The sequence below is a fragment of the Penaeus monodon genome, chromosome 1, assembly GCF_015228065.2.
Source record: "Penaeus monodon isolate SGIC_2016 chromosome 1, NSTDA_Pmon_1, whole genome shotgun sequence".
NCBI classification, from domain to species: Eukaryota; Metazoa; Arthropoda; class Malacostraca; order Decapoda; family Penaeidae; genus Penaeus; species Penaeus monodon.
The window spans coordinates 21,395,324-21,412,823 of record NC_051386.1 but is presented as its reverse complement, the minus strand read 5'-3'; the positions used below and the strand labels follow the sequence as shown (position 1 = coordinate 21,412,823).

The window sequence follows — 17,500 nt, the reverse complement described above, 5'->3', positions numbered from 1 at the left end:
GGCGCCGCCGTTGCCCTCGGCTCACCGTGCGGGGATACTCACTCAGTCTGCACGTCGCCGGGGTCAGTGCGAGCTCCTTGGCCGGGGTCACCAGGGCCTGCCAAGAACACGTTGTGGCAGTTGGCTGGCGGCGTTGGTCTCGCTCGGAGCTTCCTCTTGTGCCTCGACGCGTGTGATGCGCGCTCCCCGAGGTGCCCGCCCGCGCGAGGATACTTGTGTCTTGTGCTCATTATACGTCTCCGCTGAAGGCTGTCAACACGTGTGTGTGTTGTGCGGTGCTGGTGGCGCCTCAGTCGGGATAGATCAACAGTGTGCGCTGTGTGTGATGTTCGTTCGGACTCGTGTGGCCGCGCTCTGACATCAGCATCCAAACACGTGGTGGTCGCGGAGGTTTTAAACCCGCGGAGAATATTTATCGTGCAGTGTGAGCGAGGAGTGTTGCGCCCGAGGCCTACAGTGGCGCACCTGTGGCATTATTATTATCGGAAGGTTGAATTAGTGATTGTGAAAACGAAGAAACGGTGGAGTGGAGGGCGGCGCTGGCTGGAGTCTGCCGCCATGGAGATCTTTGACTGCGTAGACTGCTTTCACGGGAGGCCGAGGCTCAGGGTTCGGGAGCCTCGCACGCCCAGTGGTAAATATCATTGGTATTCCTTCACGACTCCCTTAGACGGACGCATGCCTGCTTCCCCCCCTTCCTCCCCTGCCCACCCCGAATCCAATCATAGCTCCGTAGGTAGTGTAAATAGCTTTAGAGAGGGGAAAATAGAGTGAGTAAGCCCGCGTGTGTGTGTGGGCGTTAGCATTCGAATTGGCAGGAGAGTTGAGGTCGTGTTTGTGTGAAGCGAAGGGGCACACACGAGCGGCGGGTTGGCTGGCAGGCTGTTGCGGTGCGGCAAGTGTGACGAAGGTGCCAGACTTTGGTGGGGCAGCGCCGACGTGCCCACTGCGTGCCCTTTGCTTACTCTGTCTCCCGACAACTTATTGCGCCCAGACTTTAGGCGTCGCTGCCCACACTTAGGGCACTTACACCCCCACCCTCCCTGCCTCTCCTTCCACTCTTCAGTCCTCCTTGCCCCCCCCCCTCTCCCACACTCCAATCCCCGCCACCTCTCCACTAGTCTACCTCCTCCTCCTCCTCCTGCCCCTTCCTCACATCCATCCACCTTTCCTCCACCACTCAGCCTCCTACCTCCTCTTTCTCCCCCTCCCCCCTTTTCACGGTTGTTCCTCCTTTGGCGACCTCCCCCACCCCCCCACTCACCCACTCCCCCTCGTCTCCTCCCTCCTTTCCTCATATCCCAACACTCTCGATACGCTTATGCAACGAACAACAGTCTATATCTCAACGAATACGAAAGGCTACACGGAATTAAGACGGGCGAGGATAGAGAATAATGGTGATGGAAGAAGGAAATGAGAATATAGAAAAGAGGGGGAAGGGGAGGGGCCAGGAGGGAGGCCGGGGTAGTGGTAGGGGTTGGATGACGGTTGGGAGAGGGACGGGGGGAGGAGAAAGGAAAGGTAGGGGTAGGGAAGAGGGAGGGTGAGGAGGATGGCTAAGGTGGGGGAGGGAAAAGGAGGAGGATCGCTTGAGAGGGGGAAAGGGGATGGGAAGAGGATGGAGGCAGTGGGCGAGGGGGGGGGGGGGTAGGAAGACTCGGGTTACGGGAGGTCAGCAGTACGCGACATGACAGATCGAATGACCTTGCTCTTAAGTAGGGAAGGACGCGCGGCCTTTCCAAGATACCTCGTTTTTTTCTTCTTTCGCTCTCTCTCTCTCTCTCTCTCTCTCTCTCTCTCTCTCTCTCTCTCTCTCTCTCTCTCTCTCTCTCTCTCCTCTCTCTCTCTCTTTTGTCCTCTCTCTCTCTCTCTCCCCTCCCTCCCTCCCTCTCTCTCTTTCGCTCTCTCCCTTCCTCCCTCCCCTTTTCCCCCTCCCTCATTCACATTCCCTCCTTCACCATCCCTCTCCCTTTGTTTTATAATTAATCGCTCATAGGGAGTCGATAGCTAAGGTCGGCGGGTCCATGCCTGAAATCCGGGTCACTTCACGGCGGGCGACGCCATCGCTCTACAATCATAATTATAATGATGATGATTAGGGAACATGCGTTTAATAATAATGATGATGATTATGGGGCAAGGATATGGTAATAATGATGAATAAAGGCCATGAGTACGATAATAATGGTGATTAGGGGCATGGATATAATAATAATAATGATTAAGGGGTTTGAGTATAATCATAATGAAAATTAAGGGCCATGAGTATTATAATGTATATGATATGATAATGTTGCTATATGGTTGAATCATGGCAATGAGGATGATTATGTAATTGATAATGTATATGATAGTAGCTTTATTTGTGACGATCGTAGTGATAAATAACAAATTTGTGATGATGAAATTTCAGATACAAGTGACCTGAAAAAGAGGAATAAGAATGATAACGATAGTAACGATGATAATGATAACGATAATAATGATAATGTTATGATAATGATAATGTTATGATAATGAAGATGTTATGATGATAATGATGAAAATATAAATGATAATAACAACAATTACAACAACAATAATCTCAGAACAATAGCAGCGACAATAACAGTGATGAAAATAATAACAACAACTTTAACAATAACAATGATAATAATGATAAGTCCTTGTTGTTGAGCGAGTGACAAACATTAGTCAGCATGAGGGGGGGGAGGGGGGTTGACGGATAACTGTGTTATTGTCACATTTCTTGGGTGTTTTATTTTTTTCTTTTCTTTTTTTTTATCTCTTCAGTTTTCACTGGTGATTTGAAAAACAAAATTTCTTGAAGATTTGGAGGTAGTAAGAATAGTTGAGAAAATTTTTCATGTACTTTTTTGTATTATTGTGTTTATTATTTAGAAAAGTAAGATGTCAGCTAAGGTGTCAATGGATTTTTTTTTTCTTAAGATTTATTTATTTTTAACAAGAGAAAAAAAAACTAAATCGTAGAATCGTTGCCGGATACCGCCATTCTTGGGAAACGTCGGTACAATTTTTTTTCTTTCACTCAGACGAAAAGATCCTTCATCTCCCTTTCTCCTTCTCTCCTTTTGTTCTCGTGCTTTGCTTTATGCTCTGTTGCCTCTTCTTTATCTCTGTCTCTGTCATAACAATGACTCTGTAAACGTGGCAGTGGCGACGACGGCCATAAATATGAGTTAAACTGGAGGGCTGACATCTCGCTGCGACAGGAGACTTTTAACGCGGGGAGGGGAAGGGGAAGGGGAAGGGGAGGGGGGAGGGAGGGAAGGGAAGGGGAGGAGAGGAGGTGGAGGTGAGACGAAGGGGGAGGGGGAGGGAAAGGATGGGGAAGAAAGGGGGAGGGGAAGGAAGGGGGTGCATACGTATCCTTGCTTCCTCCTTCCTCCCTTTACCTCGCTCGTCCTTTTCTCAATTGTTGTTTGTTTCACTATTTTCTTTGCTTTCTTTTTGTGTTTCCTTACCTCCCCCCATCTACATTTAATTTTGCTTTTTGTCACTCCATTCTTCGCTCTATTTTCTTTCATCCATTATGTCTGCCCTTTATCTCTCTGTCTATGGCTTATCTCTTCCATCCGTTCTTCCTTCTTCTACACTCTTTTTCTCTCTTCGTCTTCTTTGGTTCGTTTATTTCTTATTCTTTACCTCTTTTCTTACCTCTCTCTCTCTCTCTCTCTCTCTCTCTCTCTCTCTCTCTCTCTCTCGCTCTCTCTCTCTCCTCTCTCTCTCTCTCTTCCTTCTCCCGCCCTCTCTCTCTCTTTCTCCCTCTCTCCCTCGTTCTCCCTCCCCCTCTCCCCCCTCCTCTCCTCCTCCCCTCTCTTCTTCCTCCTCCTCCTCCTCCTCCTCCCTCCTCCTCTCTTCCTCCTCCTCCTCCCCCCCTCCTCCTCCTCCCTTCCCTCTTCCTCCTCCCTCCTCCTCCTCCTCCCCCTTCCCACCTCCTCTTCCTCTTCCCCCTTCCCCCCCCTCCTCCTCCTCCTCCTCCCCCTCCCCCCTCCTCCTCCTCCTCCTCCTCCTCCTCCTCCTCCTCCTCCTCCTCCTCCCCTCCATCTCATTCCACATTTCTCTCGTCCCCCCTCCCCCCCCTCCCCCTCCCCCCGTGTAAAGTGGCTTGACAAGAATGATTTTCAGGTGAGGGACGTGGGGGGGGGGGGGGGGGATAAGGAAAAGAAATAAAGTTAGCAGGAAAGGAAGAGAAGAGAGAGAGAGAAGGAAATATTACAAAAGTTTGAGAAAAGGGGGAAAGGGGAGTAAGAGGGAAGGAGAATAAAGAGGAGGAGGAAAGGAGGAAGATAAAGAAGAGGCAGAGAGCAAAAAAAAAAAAAAAGAAAGTGAAAGTCAGAACGGGTATGAGAAGCGGCAATAAACACGTTTAGAAGTGGACGAGATAAAGAGGATATGAAGCGAAGGAGAGGACAGGACAGGACGTGAGGATCAGCCAGTTCACGGACGCCCGCCATTATTAAGAACTCGGTGGCGCCAACTTTTCCCCGCTAATAAATGTCGCCGCCGTGGTTTTGGCGGGAATTTCAAGCGGCGCGGGAATTGGCGCAATTGAAGGGATCATTATGATGATTGTTATTATTGTTTTTTTTTCTTTCTTTTTTTGCGCTGTCTCTCTCCCGTATATCATTTTCTCTTTTCTCCTTTTTTGTTTCGTTTATATGTATTATTTCTTTTTTTTTATTTTGTTTTCTTTGTTAGCGTGGTGGACTTTGAGCACGGAAGGATGTCAAACTGTCTTTGTGTGTGTGTGTGTGTGTGTGTGTGTGTGTGGTGTGTGTGTGTGTGTGTGTGTGTGTGTGTGTGTGTGTGTGTGTGTGTGATTGTGATATAATTTATATTTTCACATCAAATTGATCTTCAAAAGTATCATTACTTATGTTAAGTTTAGCGCTAGGATTGAGCGCTTTTCCGCTCGACAACGTGTTGGAGGCACCAGGAGGGAGATTTAGCGATGTCTGTCAGTTTCCTTCAGTCAGAATGATGGAGGAGAATTTAATTAGGTCAAGTGAGTCTCGACTTTCTTTCGCAACAGGGGATGACTCTACTATACAAGGAAAATATTTTTTTCTCTCTTATTTCCAGACATTTTTCATGCATAATATTAGACGCATATGTACTTATATAAATGTGCAAAGATACGAACAAACACGCGCGCGCGCGCACACACCCACACACACACACACACCTCTCTCACTCCTCTCTCTCTCTCTCTCTCTCTCTCTCCTCTCCTCCTCTCTCCCCTCTCTCTCTCTCTCTCTCTCTCTCTCTCCACACACACACACACACACACACACACACACACACACACAAACAAACAAACAACCCCAACCCTCACCCCCCAGAAAAAGTACACACACCTAGGCAAACACATAACAAATAACAAAATTGAACAAGTAAAAACACACGAAAAAGCACCTTCTTTTATGAAACCATTAAAAAAAATAACATAGTGTTTCTCTTTCAGAATCCCCGCCTCCACCTTACAGGAGGTTTAGCAGTCGCGACCTCCTCAGACCAGAAGGTAAGTCTCCGGATTTTACCTTAGGAATTTACCTTGGGATTTTACCTTAGGAATTTACCTTGGGGTTTTACCTTAGGAATTTACCTTGGGATTTTACCTTAGGAATTTACCTTGGGATTTTACCTTAGGAATTTACCTTGGGGTTTTCCTTAGGAATTTACCTTGGGTTTTACCTTAGGAATTTACCTTGGGGTTTTACCTTAGGAATTTACCTTGGGATTTTACCTTAGGAATTTACCTTGGGATTTTACCTTAGGAATTTACCTTGGGATTTTACCTTAGGAATTTACCTTGGGGTTTTTCCTTAGGAATTTACCTTGGGGTTTTACCTTAGGAATTTACCTTGGGGTTTTACCTTAGGAATTTACCTTGGGGTTTTACCTTAGGAATTTACCTTGGGATTTTACCTTAGGAATTTACCTTGGGATTTTACCTTAGGAATTTACATTGGGGTTTTACTTTGGGATTTTACCTTGGGGTTTTACCTTGGGATTTTACCTTAGGAATTTACATTGGGATTTTATCTGGGAAATTTACCTTGGGGTTTTACCTTGGAATTTTACCCCTAGGATTTTTATCGTAGGATTTTATATTGGAATTTTATCCTAGGATTTTACGTTAGAATTTTATCTTATAGATTTACCTTAGGATTTTACACTGGAATTTTCTCTTACCATTTTTGGTTGGGATTACCGTTCTTTTTTTTTCCTTTTTTACCTTTTTACCTTCGGAGTTTATTTTAATCATTTAACTGCACTTTTTTATTTTATTATTTTATTTTTTTTTTGAGGTTTAGCTTGGTTTTCACCTTAAAGTTTAATTTATATTTTTGTTTCTGTTTACCTTAGCTTTATCAGATTTTCCTCTTAAATTCCATCTTGAATTTTTATCTCATTTTTTTATCCCTTCTTATCTAAGTCTTACTGAGAAAATCATCTTAGGTTAGTATAGATTATCATGTTTTTTAATGCCATAGATACTGTTATCTTTATTATCGTGATAATTGTGACTATCATCTTCATTTTTATCGTTCATCGTTTCTATTTTTAACGAATAAAATAAAATAAAATATATCATGAACCTTTATGTGTTATGCAGGAATTAATATACATTTTCTCCCTCTCTCCTTCTCCCTTTCCCTCCCTCCCTCCCTCACCGTTTCTCTTATCTTTATTTTTTCGCTTCTTTTTCTTCCTTTCTCTGCCTTTTCTCTTCCTCCTCCTCTTCCTTTCCTCCTTCCCTACCTCCACCTCCACTTCCTTCTCCTCTTCCACTTCCTCGTTCTCCTCCACCTTTACAACACCACCTTCTCCTCCACCTCCACTCCGTCTCAACCTCCACCACCTCCTACTCTAATTATTATTATTATTGTTATTATTATTATTATTATTATTACTACTACTATTATTATTATTATTATTATTATTATTACTATTATTATTATTCCTCCTCTTCCTCTTCCTCCACCTCCTCCTCCTCCTCCTCCTGCTTGTAGATGCCGCCCCCAGTGAAGACAGTCAGTGCCTGGTGGAGTCCCAGGAAACAGGCGGGACCCACGACTACGGGTCATATTCCACCCATGGACCCGGTAAGTAAACCGTTTTCTTGCTTTTGTTATAATTTTTTTTTTTTTAAAAAATGGGTTTCCGTTCTATATGTATTTCTTTTTTCTTTTTTCTTTGATTAAGTGTGGTTTCCGTATATATTTATTTTATCTGTTATGTGTTGTTTCTTCTTTGATTAAGTGTGGTTTCCGTAATTTTTTAAAAGAATGGTTGTTGGTGTTTTTTTTTTTAAATGTCGTTGAATTTAGGGTTGTGTCATAATGCTGTTTTTACTGGTGGTTGCCTCTTTATTTTTGGTTCAGGTATTTTTTCTATTTATCTTTTTCGTCTTCCTACATGTTTTTAATTCTACCATTTATTCATCTATTTTTTCCTTCTCTTGATCTTCGTCTTCTAGTAAAAAATTATAGCAACCTAAATACTTTCCAACTTCATTTCCTTATTATGTATCGAGACGTAATAGTTTTGGATTATTCGTGAAAATTATTCACGTCCGTCAACCTTATTCACTTTATTGGGGGTCAGAGCGGAAATGTTATTCACTGGCGTTAACGTTTCCTATATCATTGGGGTCAGAACGACGATAATATTCATAACCGTCAACATTATTCATATTGTTTGGATCAGAACGTAAAAAAATATTCATATCATTAGGTCAGAACAAGAAAATATTCACATTCAACATAATTCATTTAGGGATCCAAACGTAATATATATTCATATCTTGGGGGTCAGAACGTTAAAAAAAAATATTTCCATTCGTCAACATAATTCATATCATAAGGGTCCGATCGTAGAAAATAATCATATCATGGGGGTCAGAACGTAAAAAAATATTCCCATTCGTCAACATAATTCATATCATAGGGGCCATAACGGGTCGCGGGGAGCATTATGTACGAGGACACATGAGATGGGCGCAGGCGGGCGTGTATGTCTGGCCGGCATGACGCCTGGGGGTCGACTGGCGTTCCTGCTGCGGATCACCTGGGTCTGGAGTCTCTCCTTTCCCCGCTCTCTCTCTTTTTACACTTCGTTTTGCCTCTCTTTCGCTTCTTTTTGACTCTTTTTCGCTCATTTGCCTTTCGCCCCCTTTTGACTCTTCCTTCTCTTTCGCTCTTGTTTTACTCTCTTTCGCTTGACTTCCTTTCATCCTGTTTGTTTTCATTGATAAATGGAGTAGAGAGAGAGAGAGAGAGAGAGAGAGAGAGAGAGAGAGAGAGAGAGAGAGAGAGAGAGAGAGAGAGAGAGAGAGAGAGAGAGAGACAGAGACAGAGAGACAGACAGAGAGACAGACAGAGACAAAGATAGACAGGCACAGACAGACAGACAGACACAGACGAACAGACAGACAGACAGAAAAACAGTCAGTCAGTCGGACAGACGGACACAGACAGACAGGGGTGGGGGAGGGAGGGAGAAAAAGAGAAAAAAAAGAAGAAAAGCGAAGAGAAGAGAGAAAAGAGAAGAGAAGAGAGGGGGAGGGATAAAGAGAGTGGGGGGGGTAGATCTTCATTGTGACCTGCCAACTGAACTTATAATATTGCATCGCCGTCATGCAATCACGTTCAATTGAGAGTGATGGGAGAGAGATCAGTTTAGCTTTTATGTGACATCAAGGTAAGTGAGTGAGAAGGGAATGCTGTTGCTGCTGTCGAAATTGTACTCTGCAGGGAGGGAGGAAGGGAGGGAGGGAGGGAGGGTACTCAGGATAGGGAAGAGTGAGGGATAGATGAGGGGGTGTTATTCTAAGGGAGGGGAGGGGAGGGAAGGGAACATTATATAAGAGAGGAGGGAGGGCTAGTGCCATGGACGGTTGAGGAGAATGGAAAGACAGGGGGAGGGGTATTCTCAAGAGGAGGGAGGGGGAGGGAGGAGAAAGGGAGGGTACTTACATGGACGGGCGACAGGGAGACTGGGCTCCCACATGCGGATGCACTAAATCAAATATATGTGAAGTCTACTCTCGTGTGTGCGTGTTTTGTAACAGACCTCGTCCCATAACGGAGTTTTGTTATATATAGAACGATTTATTGGCCTCTGTCTGTCTGTCTCTGTCATGCTCTCTCTCTCTCTCTCTCTCTCTCTCTCTCTCTCTCTCTCTCTCTCTCTCTCTCTCTCTCTCTCTCTCTCTCTCTCTCTCTCTCTCTCTCTCTCTCTCTCTCTCTCAGTTCCTACTTTCCACCTCTTTAAATTCCCCGCCATAAGATCGAACAAGGACTTTGACAAACTCGCTTTCCAAACCCACCCCGGTCTCCCGCGTCAGAAATGGAAGACTTGACAAGACGGACACAAATCGCTGACAAGGAGACTGAAATTTATGCATCTGGGAATCCGTTACAGACCCGTAGATTATTCGCACAAGAGAGAGGATAATGGCAGACTCGTGCATTATTCGCACAAGAGAGTGAATAATTCGAACAATGGGTGTTTTGAAGCACTTCAATGGACCGACCACTTTTTCTTTCGAGGATGACATTACGAAGCATGTTTGGGGGGAAGTGGGGGACGAAGGGATAAAGAAAGCAAAAATGAGGGACAGAGATAAACCGAGGTGAAAGACGGAAAGCATAAACAGTGCGAAGAGAAGAGAATGGAGATTGAAAATGGCCCACCTTCATGAAACCTTCCTCAGTCGGTCCCTCTCGTAGTTGCAGTCTGCGGATGGGATGATGAGATCTGTCGAGCCTAAGCCAAGAAGGAGAAGAAGAAGTAGGAGAAAAGGGACTCAGAAAGACTGAGAAGGAAGGAGACAGTGGAACGTCGACTCCGCGATCCCGGGCATGACGCAACCGCCGTGAGTACTTTTCCTTCGGGAGAACAGGCGGCGGCACTCGCGTCGTCTGTCTCACCTTCTAATGAACCAACGACCACTCAAGGAGGCCACTTCACGTGCCGACCAATCACGGCCTCGGAAGGGAAGTTGCATTGGCCAATCGCCCGTCGTGCAGGGAGGGGGCGGACGGGAGGGGAAGGGAGGAGGGGGCCCTTAGAGACAAGACAGTAGTAGTAGCAACGGGCGTGAGATGTGGGCGGCGGCGTGAGCGTGGGCGTCGACGTTTCTTGATCCATCCTTTTCTGAATCACAGGAGAGGTTTTACGCTCGAAATATCCGCATTCTCTCCGCGTGAGGGTTTATTTTCCTTCTTCAAGATGGAAGGCGCCTGGCGGGGAAGCGGCCCTCACGCCTGGCGGACGCGGCTCGGCCTCCTTCCTGCGCCCGCTTGCTTGCCGCCTTGCCTGTAGAGTGCGGCATTGCCTGCTCTAGTACCTTGTATTGTTTCCTGGCTTTCTGCCTTGCTTATCTTATCTTGCTTTGTTTTTTGTAATCCCCTTTCTTCCTTCCTTGCTGCCTTGTCTCCTTCCATATTTGATGGATTGCCTCGTTCGTTTCTTACCTTCCGTGTTTGCTTCCTTGCTTGCTCTATTTGCCTTCTTCCTTTCTTCCATGGTGTAAAGTCAATAAAAAAAGGAAGAAGGAGAGAAAGAATAACCAACGCGAGAATCGGACGTTCACGTTTGATGCAAAGAATGGGAACGTTGGCGAGGAAAGAAGCAAGGGAGGAGAGAATAGAGAGAAAGGGAAGATAGATTAGGGATAAATGGGGGATAGGAGAGACAGAGAATAAAAAGACGGAAAATTGGACGATTGAACAAACGGAGGATAGAACAGGATAGAAGAGCGAGAGGGAGGAGGGGGAGAGGAGGGTGTGGCTGGCAGGCGTGTAAATGAGGGGGGTCGGGTGTCACCCAGAGACTGACCAGGACGCCGTGTTTACCTCCAGAAAAAGCTAGCCGAGGGAGCGCGTTTACTGCCTTGCTGTGTCTAGGCGTTTCTCAGAAGGAACCTTGCTTCTTGCGACCTTCTTTTTATTGTCTATTTTTGTTTGTGTCTGTTTTATGTGTTTATCTCTGTTTGTCTGTGTTTGTCGCTGTTGGGAAGTCTGTTTTTGTCTGTCTTTGTCGGGAAGTCTCTCTCTCTCTCTCTCTCTCTCTCTCTCTCTCTCTCTCTCTCTCTCTCTCTCTCTCTCTCTCTCTCTCTCTTTTGGGAGTTTATCTTGGGCAGAGATACTAAATATGTCGTCGTGAGACTTGAACGTACTTCCAGTATCCATGCGATTTGTCTGTCTGTTTCTGTGTGCGTGTACGTGTACATGTGCCTGTTTGTATATAAGTAGTGTGTGTACAATATCAAATTGCATCCGTATCCGTCGGTAGAAGCAAAAGTTGGCCAGTGTTTGTTTGCTAGCACTGACCCGGCTGCTGTTTCTGTGCTTAGAGTAAAGTCAGTCAGAAAAGTATTTTGCTGTCGTATTTTTTTTTTCTTTCGTTTTTTTTAGGGGGGGGAGTCGGGTTATCATAAGCTCTTAGTTCCATCGTTTATATATGGATTGTTTGCATGTATCTATGGAGAGAGAGAGACAGACAGACAGACAGACAGACAGACAGACAGACAGACAGACAGACAGACAGACAGACAGGCAGACAGAGAGAGAGAGAGAAAGAGAGAGAGAGAAAGGAGAGAGCAAGAGAAAGCAACACAGCACACCCATTAGATAAATATGCATCTCAATACGGAGCGCTCGATTGCACTGAACTATAAACCTTAATTGAATCATAATACGCCTGTCAGGAGGGGGGTGGGGGGCGAAGGGAACCACGTGACTCCCTCATCCACCAGAAAGCGACACATGTTAATAATCGGCGCTTTTAACACCTCTTGTCAATCGTGGGAAAGACCTGCCTCTTGACGGTCGCCCAGATGCTCTTCCGAGAAAATTCGATCGGGTTGTGCCTTTGAGTCAACCCTTCGTCTTTTGTCTCTGGGAGGTCCTTCTTTTCTCTCTTTTCTTTTTCTTCTTTTCTCCTCCTCCTCCTCCTCCTCCTCCTCCTCCTCCTCCTCCTCCTCCTCCTCCTCCTCCTCCTCCTCCTCCTCAGTACCAGCAGTTTCTCCATGAATTTATATTGAAATCTAAACAAGTCAGACATTTATTTTTGATTTATTATTGTTTTGTTATTGTTATTATTATCATTATCATTGTCATTATTATTATTATATATTATATTATTATTATTATTATTATTATTATTATTATTATTATTATTATTATTATTATTGTCATTGTCATTGTTATTGTCACTGTCATTGTTATTGTTATCGTTATTGTTGTTATTATTATTATTATTATTATATTATTATTAATATTAATATTAATATTATTATTATTATTATATTCATTGTAATAATAATGATAATTATTATAATAATGATTATAATGATAATATTACTCTTTATTATATTATCATGTATATTTTTTGCGAGACACTATGGTGTGGATGACGAGGATGAGGATGATGGCAATGGCGTCACAGAGGGGTTGTGTCCATTGTTGCAATTGCATGTTCTTGCAACTCCTGACATTTCCCAGGAAGCGTTGCACATGCCATAGTTGTCGGGGGTCTTTGTTTAGGGGAAGTCTTTGAGGTGGTTCAACAAAGATAAGAAAAAAGGGGAAAAAATCCCGAGTTGCATTTTCTTTTTTTCCCCATTTTCTTTTTTTTTTTTTTTTTTTTTTAGTTTTTCCTGATTTCGTTTTCCTTTTTTTCGTTTTCGGAAAGATGGCGGGTATGCGCGGCTTGAAGAATGCATTTAATATTAGATTTTTTTGTGCAGCCGATGTGTGTGTATGTGTGCGTGTGTACGTTTGTATGAATGTATGTATGTATGTCTGCATGCATGCGCGCGCACGTAAGTTTCCGTACAGGTTCATATGTATGCAAGTTTCTTTGAAAATATTTCCGTGGCATTGCAATGAAAGGGAGGGGAGGGGGAAGGGGGCTGTGTTAGTAGGGCGCATTAATAAATCTCAAACGGTCATGCGCCATGGGTAATAAAATTTCTGCGCAGACAGGGTACACACACACACACACACACACACACACACACACACACACACACACACACACACACACACACACACACACACAGAGAGAGAGAGAGAGAGAGAGAGAGAGAGAGAGAGAGAGAGAGAGAGAGAGAGAGAGAGAAGAGAGAGAGAGAGAGAGAGAGAAAAGAGAGAAGAGAGAGAAGAGAGAGAGAGAGAGAGAGAGAGAGAGAGAGAGAGAGAGAGAGAGAGAGAGAGAGAGAGAGAGAGAGAGAGAGAGAGAGACTGCAGTTCTCGCCGTGGTGTTTGTCTCCAGATCCGTGAATCTTTGTTAATGCAGTTTGGACACTGTCGAGTGGCCGCTGCATTACGAGGCCTTGTGTGCGGGGCCGTGTTGTCGGCTCCTGGGCGATCTTGATGTGAGGTAGGGAGAGGGAGAGGGAAGGAGAGAGGGAGAGGGAAGGAGAGAGGGAGAGGGAGGCGCAGTGGGGAGAGAGGGAGTAGGATATGGAAGGAGGGAGGGAGAAGGAGATGAAAGGGGAAGGTGAAATGGAGAGAGAGAGAAGAAGTAGGAGGAGGGAGAGGGAGGGAAAGAGGGAATGGGAGGGAGAGAGGGAGTGGGAGGGAGGGAGGGAGTGAGAGGGAAGGAAGGAGAGGAGAGGAATGGAGAGAGATGGTGGGGGGAAAGAGAGAGAGAGAGGGAGAGAGAATTTCCGAGTTCTTTCTAAGCAAGGTCTTTCATCCCCCTCCCCCTCTCGCCATTAGGCTCCTGCCAGACGCAAGAAGTCGAGGAGAAAAGTTCATCGTGCATATAAACTCCGACATGAGTCAACACTAATCATAAAAAGTAAGTAAGAAAGCAAGAGCGGGGAAAAAGCACACTCACGCCCAAGTCTCCCCGCATACAAATAAGCGGCGCCGACGTCAGCTCGAGGCCAAAGTCGGTATTATATAGTGGCCCTTTTTGCCGGCGTGATTGGCGTCAGGAGTGTCAGCTGGGTGGCGTCAGCGGGTCGGTGGTTAGTATGGCAGGAGTGAGGAATGTCGGCTGGCGCCAGGAGAGGGAGCTTGTTGTTTCATTCACGTAGGGGCGGCCGAGCGCTGGCGCCAGTCGTGGAGGGAGTCACGGCCCGCTGCCAGGCCGGGGCGGGCGCGGGCCGGCCGCGTGCGTCGCTCCGCGCCGCAGACGAGCTTGAGACGCTCGCGGCGCTGCTTGCCCGGACCTACGAGTGCCTCGGAGTTTTGGGGGGCTTTCAGTTTTTTTAAATAGTGGGTGAAAGTCACTGGGGTTTAAAAAAAGAAGTGACGCCCCACAATGACTTGAGCGAGCGGCAGGCGGCCGAGTGCTAAGGGAAGCGAGTAAGCGAGCGCGCGGGTGAGTGGCATTCGGGGCGGCGAGCGCGAGCGTGTGACAGCCGTGGCGCCAGCGTTCGGGTGACGTGGTTGGCGCCAAAGTCAGCCTCGGCGACAGACAGGTAGCAGGAGGGGTCCGGGGGGAGGGTCCGGGGCGAGGCGCTGCCGGTGAGGCTCTCGGAGGATGGCGCTGTCCCGTCCCCGCCTGGACGTCGCCCGAGGCCTGCCGCTCCGCCGCCGCCGCCTCCGTCGTCGCCGCTGCCCGTAGTCAGACCTCCCGAGCGGCGTTACACTGTGCCAAGACCTGCCATCAATTTTATGGGGGCGGCGGCTATGGTGTGGCGACGGGCAGGGCGACGCCGGCAGCCTCCTTCCCTCCCCCCCTACTCCCTTCCTCTTCTCAGTTCTGGCGCCGTACTCCCTCCGTGCCTTCCCCCCCTGCCCCCCCCCATTCTGGATCCCTTTGCCCTCGACCCCCTTTGAGGACCGGAGTTAATGGGGCGTGGGCGGCCGCCTCGCCGTGTACCCTCCTTCCATGTGGGCGTGTTTATGTGCGTGTGCGTATGGGATTGCGATTCCCGAAAAAGGGCCTTCATTAAATCCCGATCTCGCGGCGGGGTCCTGCTCTGAAGTGCCCCGGGCGCGCGCGGGCGTCAGCACCTGGCCTCGCCGCTGTGCCACGTCGGCGCCCCCTTCTTCTTCCCTTCTTCCTTCCTTCCTTCCTTCCTCCCTTCCCCTCTTCCTTTGACTTCTCTCTTTCCTTCCTCTTCACCCATCTCCACTTCTATCGCATGTGAAATTAGCCGAAATATGTGTCACAACGCAATACTTCCCATGGCAAGTCATGTCTATTTCGAGAGGACTTGTTGCCAAAATCACTCCAGAAATCCAAAAGTCATCGGAACGTAAAAGTTTATTCTTAGTTTGTTTACGTTTTCTCTTTTTTCTGTTTTTTTTTTTCTCTCTCTTTTTTCTTTTTCTTTTTCTTTTTTTGGCGACGATCTGACCCGCTCGCTACTGTCGCGTCGGCATCCCAGGGACGCTCGCCTCTAATGACTGTCGTGATGGATGGTGACGGCGGAGAGGGGCAAGGATAGCAAGGAAGGGGAGAGAAAAGGGGAAGATTAGAATGGGAAGAGAAAGAAGAGAAAGGATGGGGAGGAAAAGAGAAGGGGAAAGGAACGAGAATAGAAAGAAGAGGAGAAATGGACTAGAATGGGAAGAGAGAGAGGGGAAAGAAAGGGGAAGAGGGCAGGAATACAAGAATGCAAAGAGGGAAAAGAAGAAGGAAAAAAAACAATGAAAAGGAGAGGCAGAAAAGGAAGAGGAAGGGGAACCAAAAAGACAGAAGAGAACAAGATTCGAAGGGTGAAGGAAAGGGAGTGAGAAACAGGAAGCAAGGAAGGAAAACGGAAGAAAGGAAAGGGGGGGGGGGTGAGGGGGGAGAGAGAGAAGGAATTGATGGGGCAGAGGGGAAGGAGAAGGGGAGGGGGGATGAAGGCAGAAAGACCGCCCCCCCGGTCGCGGCGGTGACGTGAACGACGGTTGGCGACGTGGAGTCATCTGACCGTGACGCCAGGCGCCAGCATCGCTCCCCGATTACGCCTTCTCGCCCTCCCCCCACACCCCCTTATCTCTCACTCCTACTCCTCTCCCTTCCTTTTCCTCCCCCTCACTCCCTTATCTCTCACTCCTTCCCCTCTCCCTTGCCTTCCTCCCCATCTTCCCTCCCCCCTTACCTCCTCATATTCCCTCCCCCTTATTTCCCCCATCACCCCTTCCCCCTTACCTCCCCTATCACCCCTCCCCCATCTCCTCTCCCTCCTTACCTCCCCCATCACCCCTCCCCCATCTCTCCCTCTTTTCCTTTCTCTCTCCTTTATCCACGTCTCTCACCCACTTCCTCCCCCTCCACATCCTCCTCCTGGAGTTCCTCGCTGCCGGAGTCCACAGTCGCGTAGAAACCATGTCTCTCGTAGCTTCTTCTTTTTATTCTTTATTTTCCTAGAATTCCCTTCCGTCTTTATCCTCTTTCCTCCCTTTCCCCTCTTTCTCCCTCCTTCCCCCCTTTCCCCCCTCTTTACCCCCCCTTTCCTCCCTCTTTCTCCCTTTCTCCCCTCTGTATCCCCCCTTTCTCCCTCCCTTGTTCCCCTCTTTTACCCCTCTTTCCCCCCCCCCCTTTCTCCCGCTCCCCCCCTCTCTCCCCTCCCCCGATCAGTCTGTGTTATTGAGACAAGAGGGTCGTCCCATGGCGCTGGGACTTTTTTGTCCGAATCTGCAGATAATAGCTTCCTCTCCAGGAAATAAGGCGCCGTATTTCTTTTTTTATTATAGATTTTTCGTCATCTCTTTATATTTGTTTATTCATTTATTTTTTATTTTTTTTTTTTTTTATTTTTTTTTTTTTTGGTTGTGGGTGTTCGTGTGTGTAGTCTGACTTCTGTTTTTATTTATTTATTTATTTATTTATTTATTTTTCATCTCTATTTTTTATTTTAGTTCATGGTATTTATCTACTTTGTCTTCATTCTTATTTTCACAAATTTATATCAAGGGGTATTTGTGAGCATGTCCTTTTTCATTTTTCATTTCTTCCTTTGTTTGTTTGTTTTCATTTATACATTTTTACCCCTTGCCTGACTTTCGATCTCGCCGCCTCCGGATCGCGCATCCCGGCCCCCCTTTGCGTCGAGGGAACTGCCGGCTGACGGACTCGAGGTTAGAGGAATAATTAACTCCTTTCGAATGAGGTCGCCTTTGCCCTCGTGTGAGTGGCGAGTCTGTCTGTCTCTCTGTATGTCTGCCGCCTCTCCTTAACCCTTATCATCGTGGGAGACTTCCTTCCTGTCTGTCTTGTCTGCCTCTCGGCTCATTTGTCTGTCTGCCTGTCTGTCTGTCTCTCTTGGCCACTTAGACTTTATCATCTTCCTGTATATCTGCCTGGCACGCTCTCTCTCTCTCTCTCTCTCTCTCCTCTCTCTCTCTCTCTCTCTCTCTCTCTCTCTCTCTCTCTCTCTCTCTCTCTCCCTCCCTCCCTCCTCTCCTCCCTCTCTCTCCCTCTCCCTCTCCCGTCCGTCCGTCCGTCAGTGCGTGCGCGTGTCTCCCGCGACTTCCTCTCACCTCCCACTCGAGGAAGTGTTGATGTTGCA

General features: G+C 47.0%; 1 protein-coding gene across 2 annotated transcripts in view; it reads left to right on the top strand.

The window, feature by feature from the left end:
• Positions 1-17,500, top strand: part of LOC119571162 (mothers against decapentaplegic homolog 6-like) — a 50,918-nt gene that overhangs the window by 10,320 nt on the left and 23,098 nt on the right. The window contains exons 1-3 of one of the 2 annotated variants that reach the window (XM_037918613.1): positions 1-634; positions 5,492-5,548; positions 7,044-7,136. The exon at positions 1-634 is cut by the window's left edge and continues 126 nt beyond it. In XM_037918613.1, the coding sequence (XP_037774541.1) occupies positions 559-634; positions 5,492-5,548; positions 7,044-7,136 (226 nt within the window). In that variant the 5' untranslated portion in view covers positions 1-558. The remainder of the gene's footprint in view (positions 635-5,491; positions 5,549-7,043; positions 7,137-17,500) is intronic. The other variant, XM_037918661.1, reaches the window with a different exon arrangement.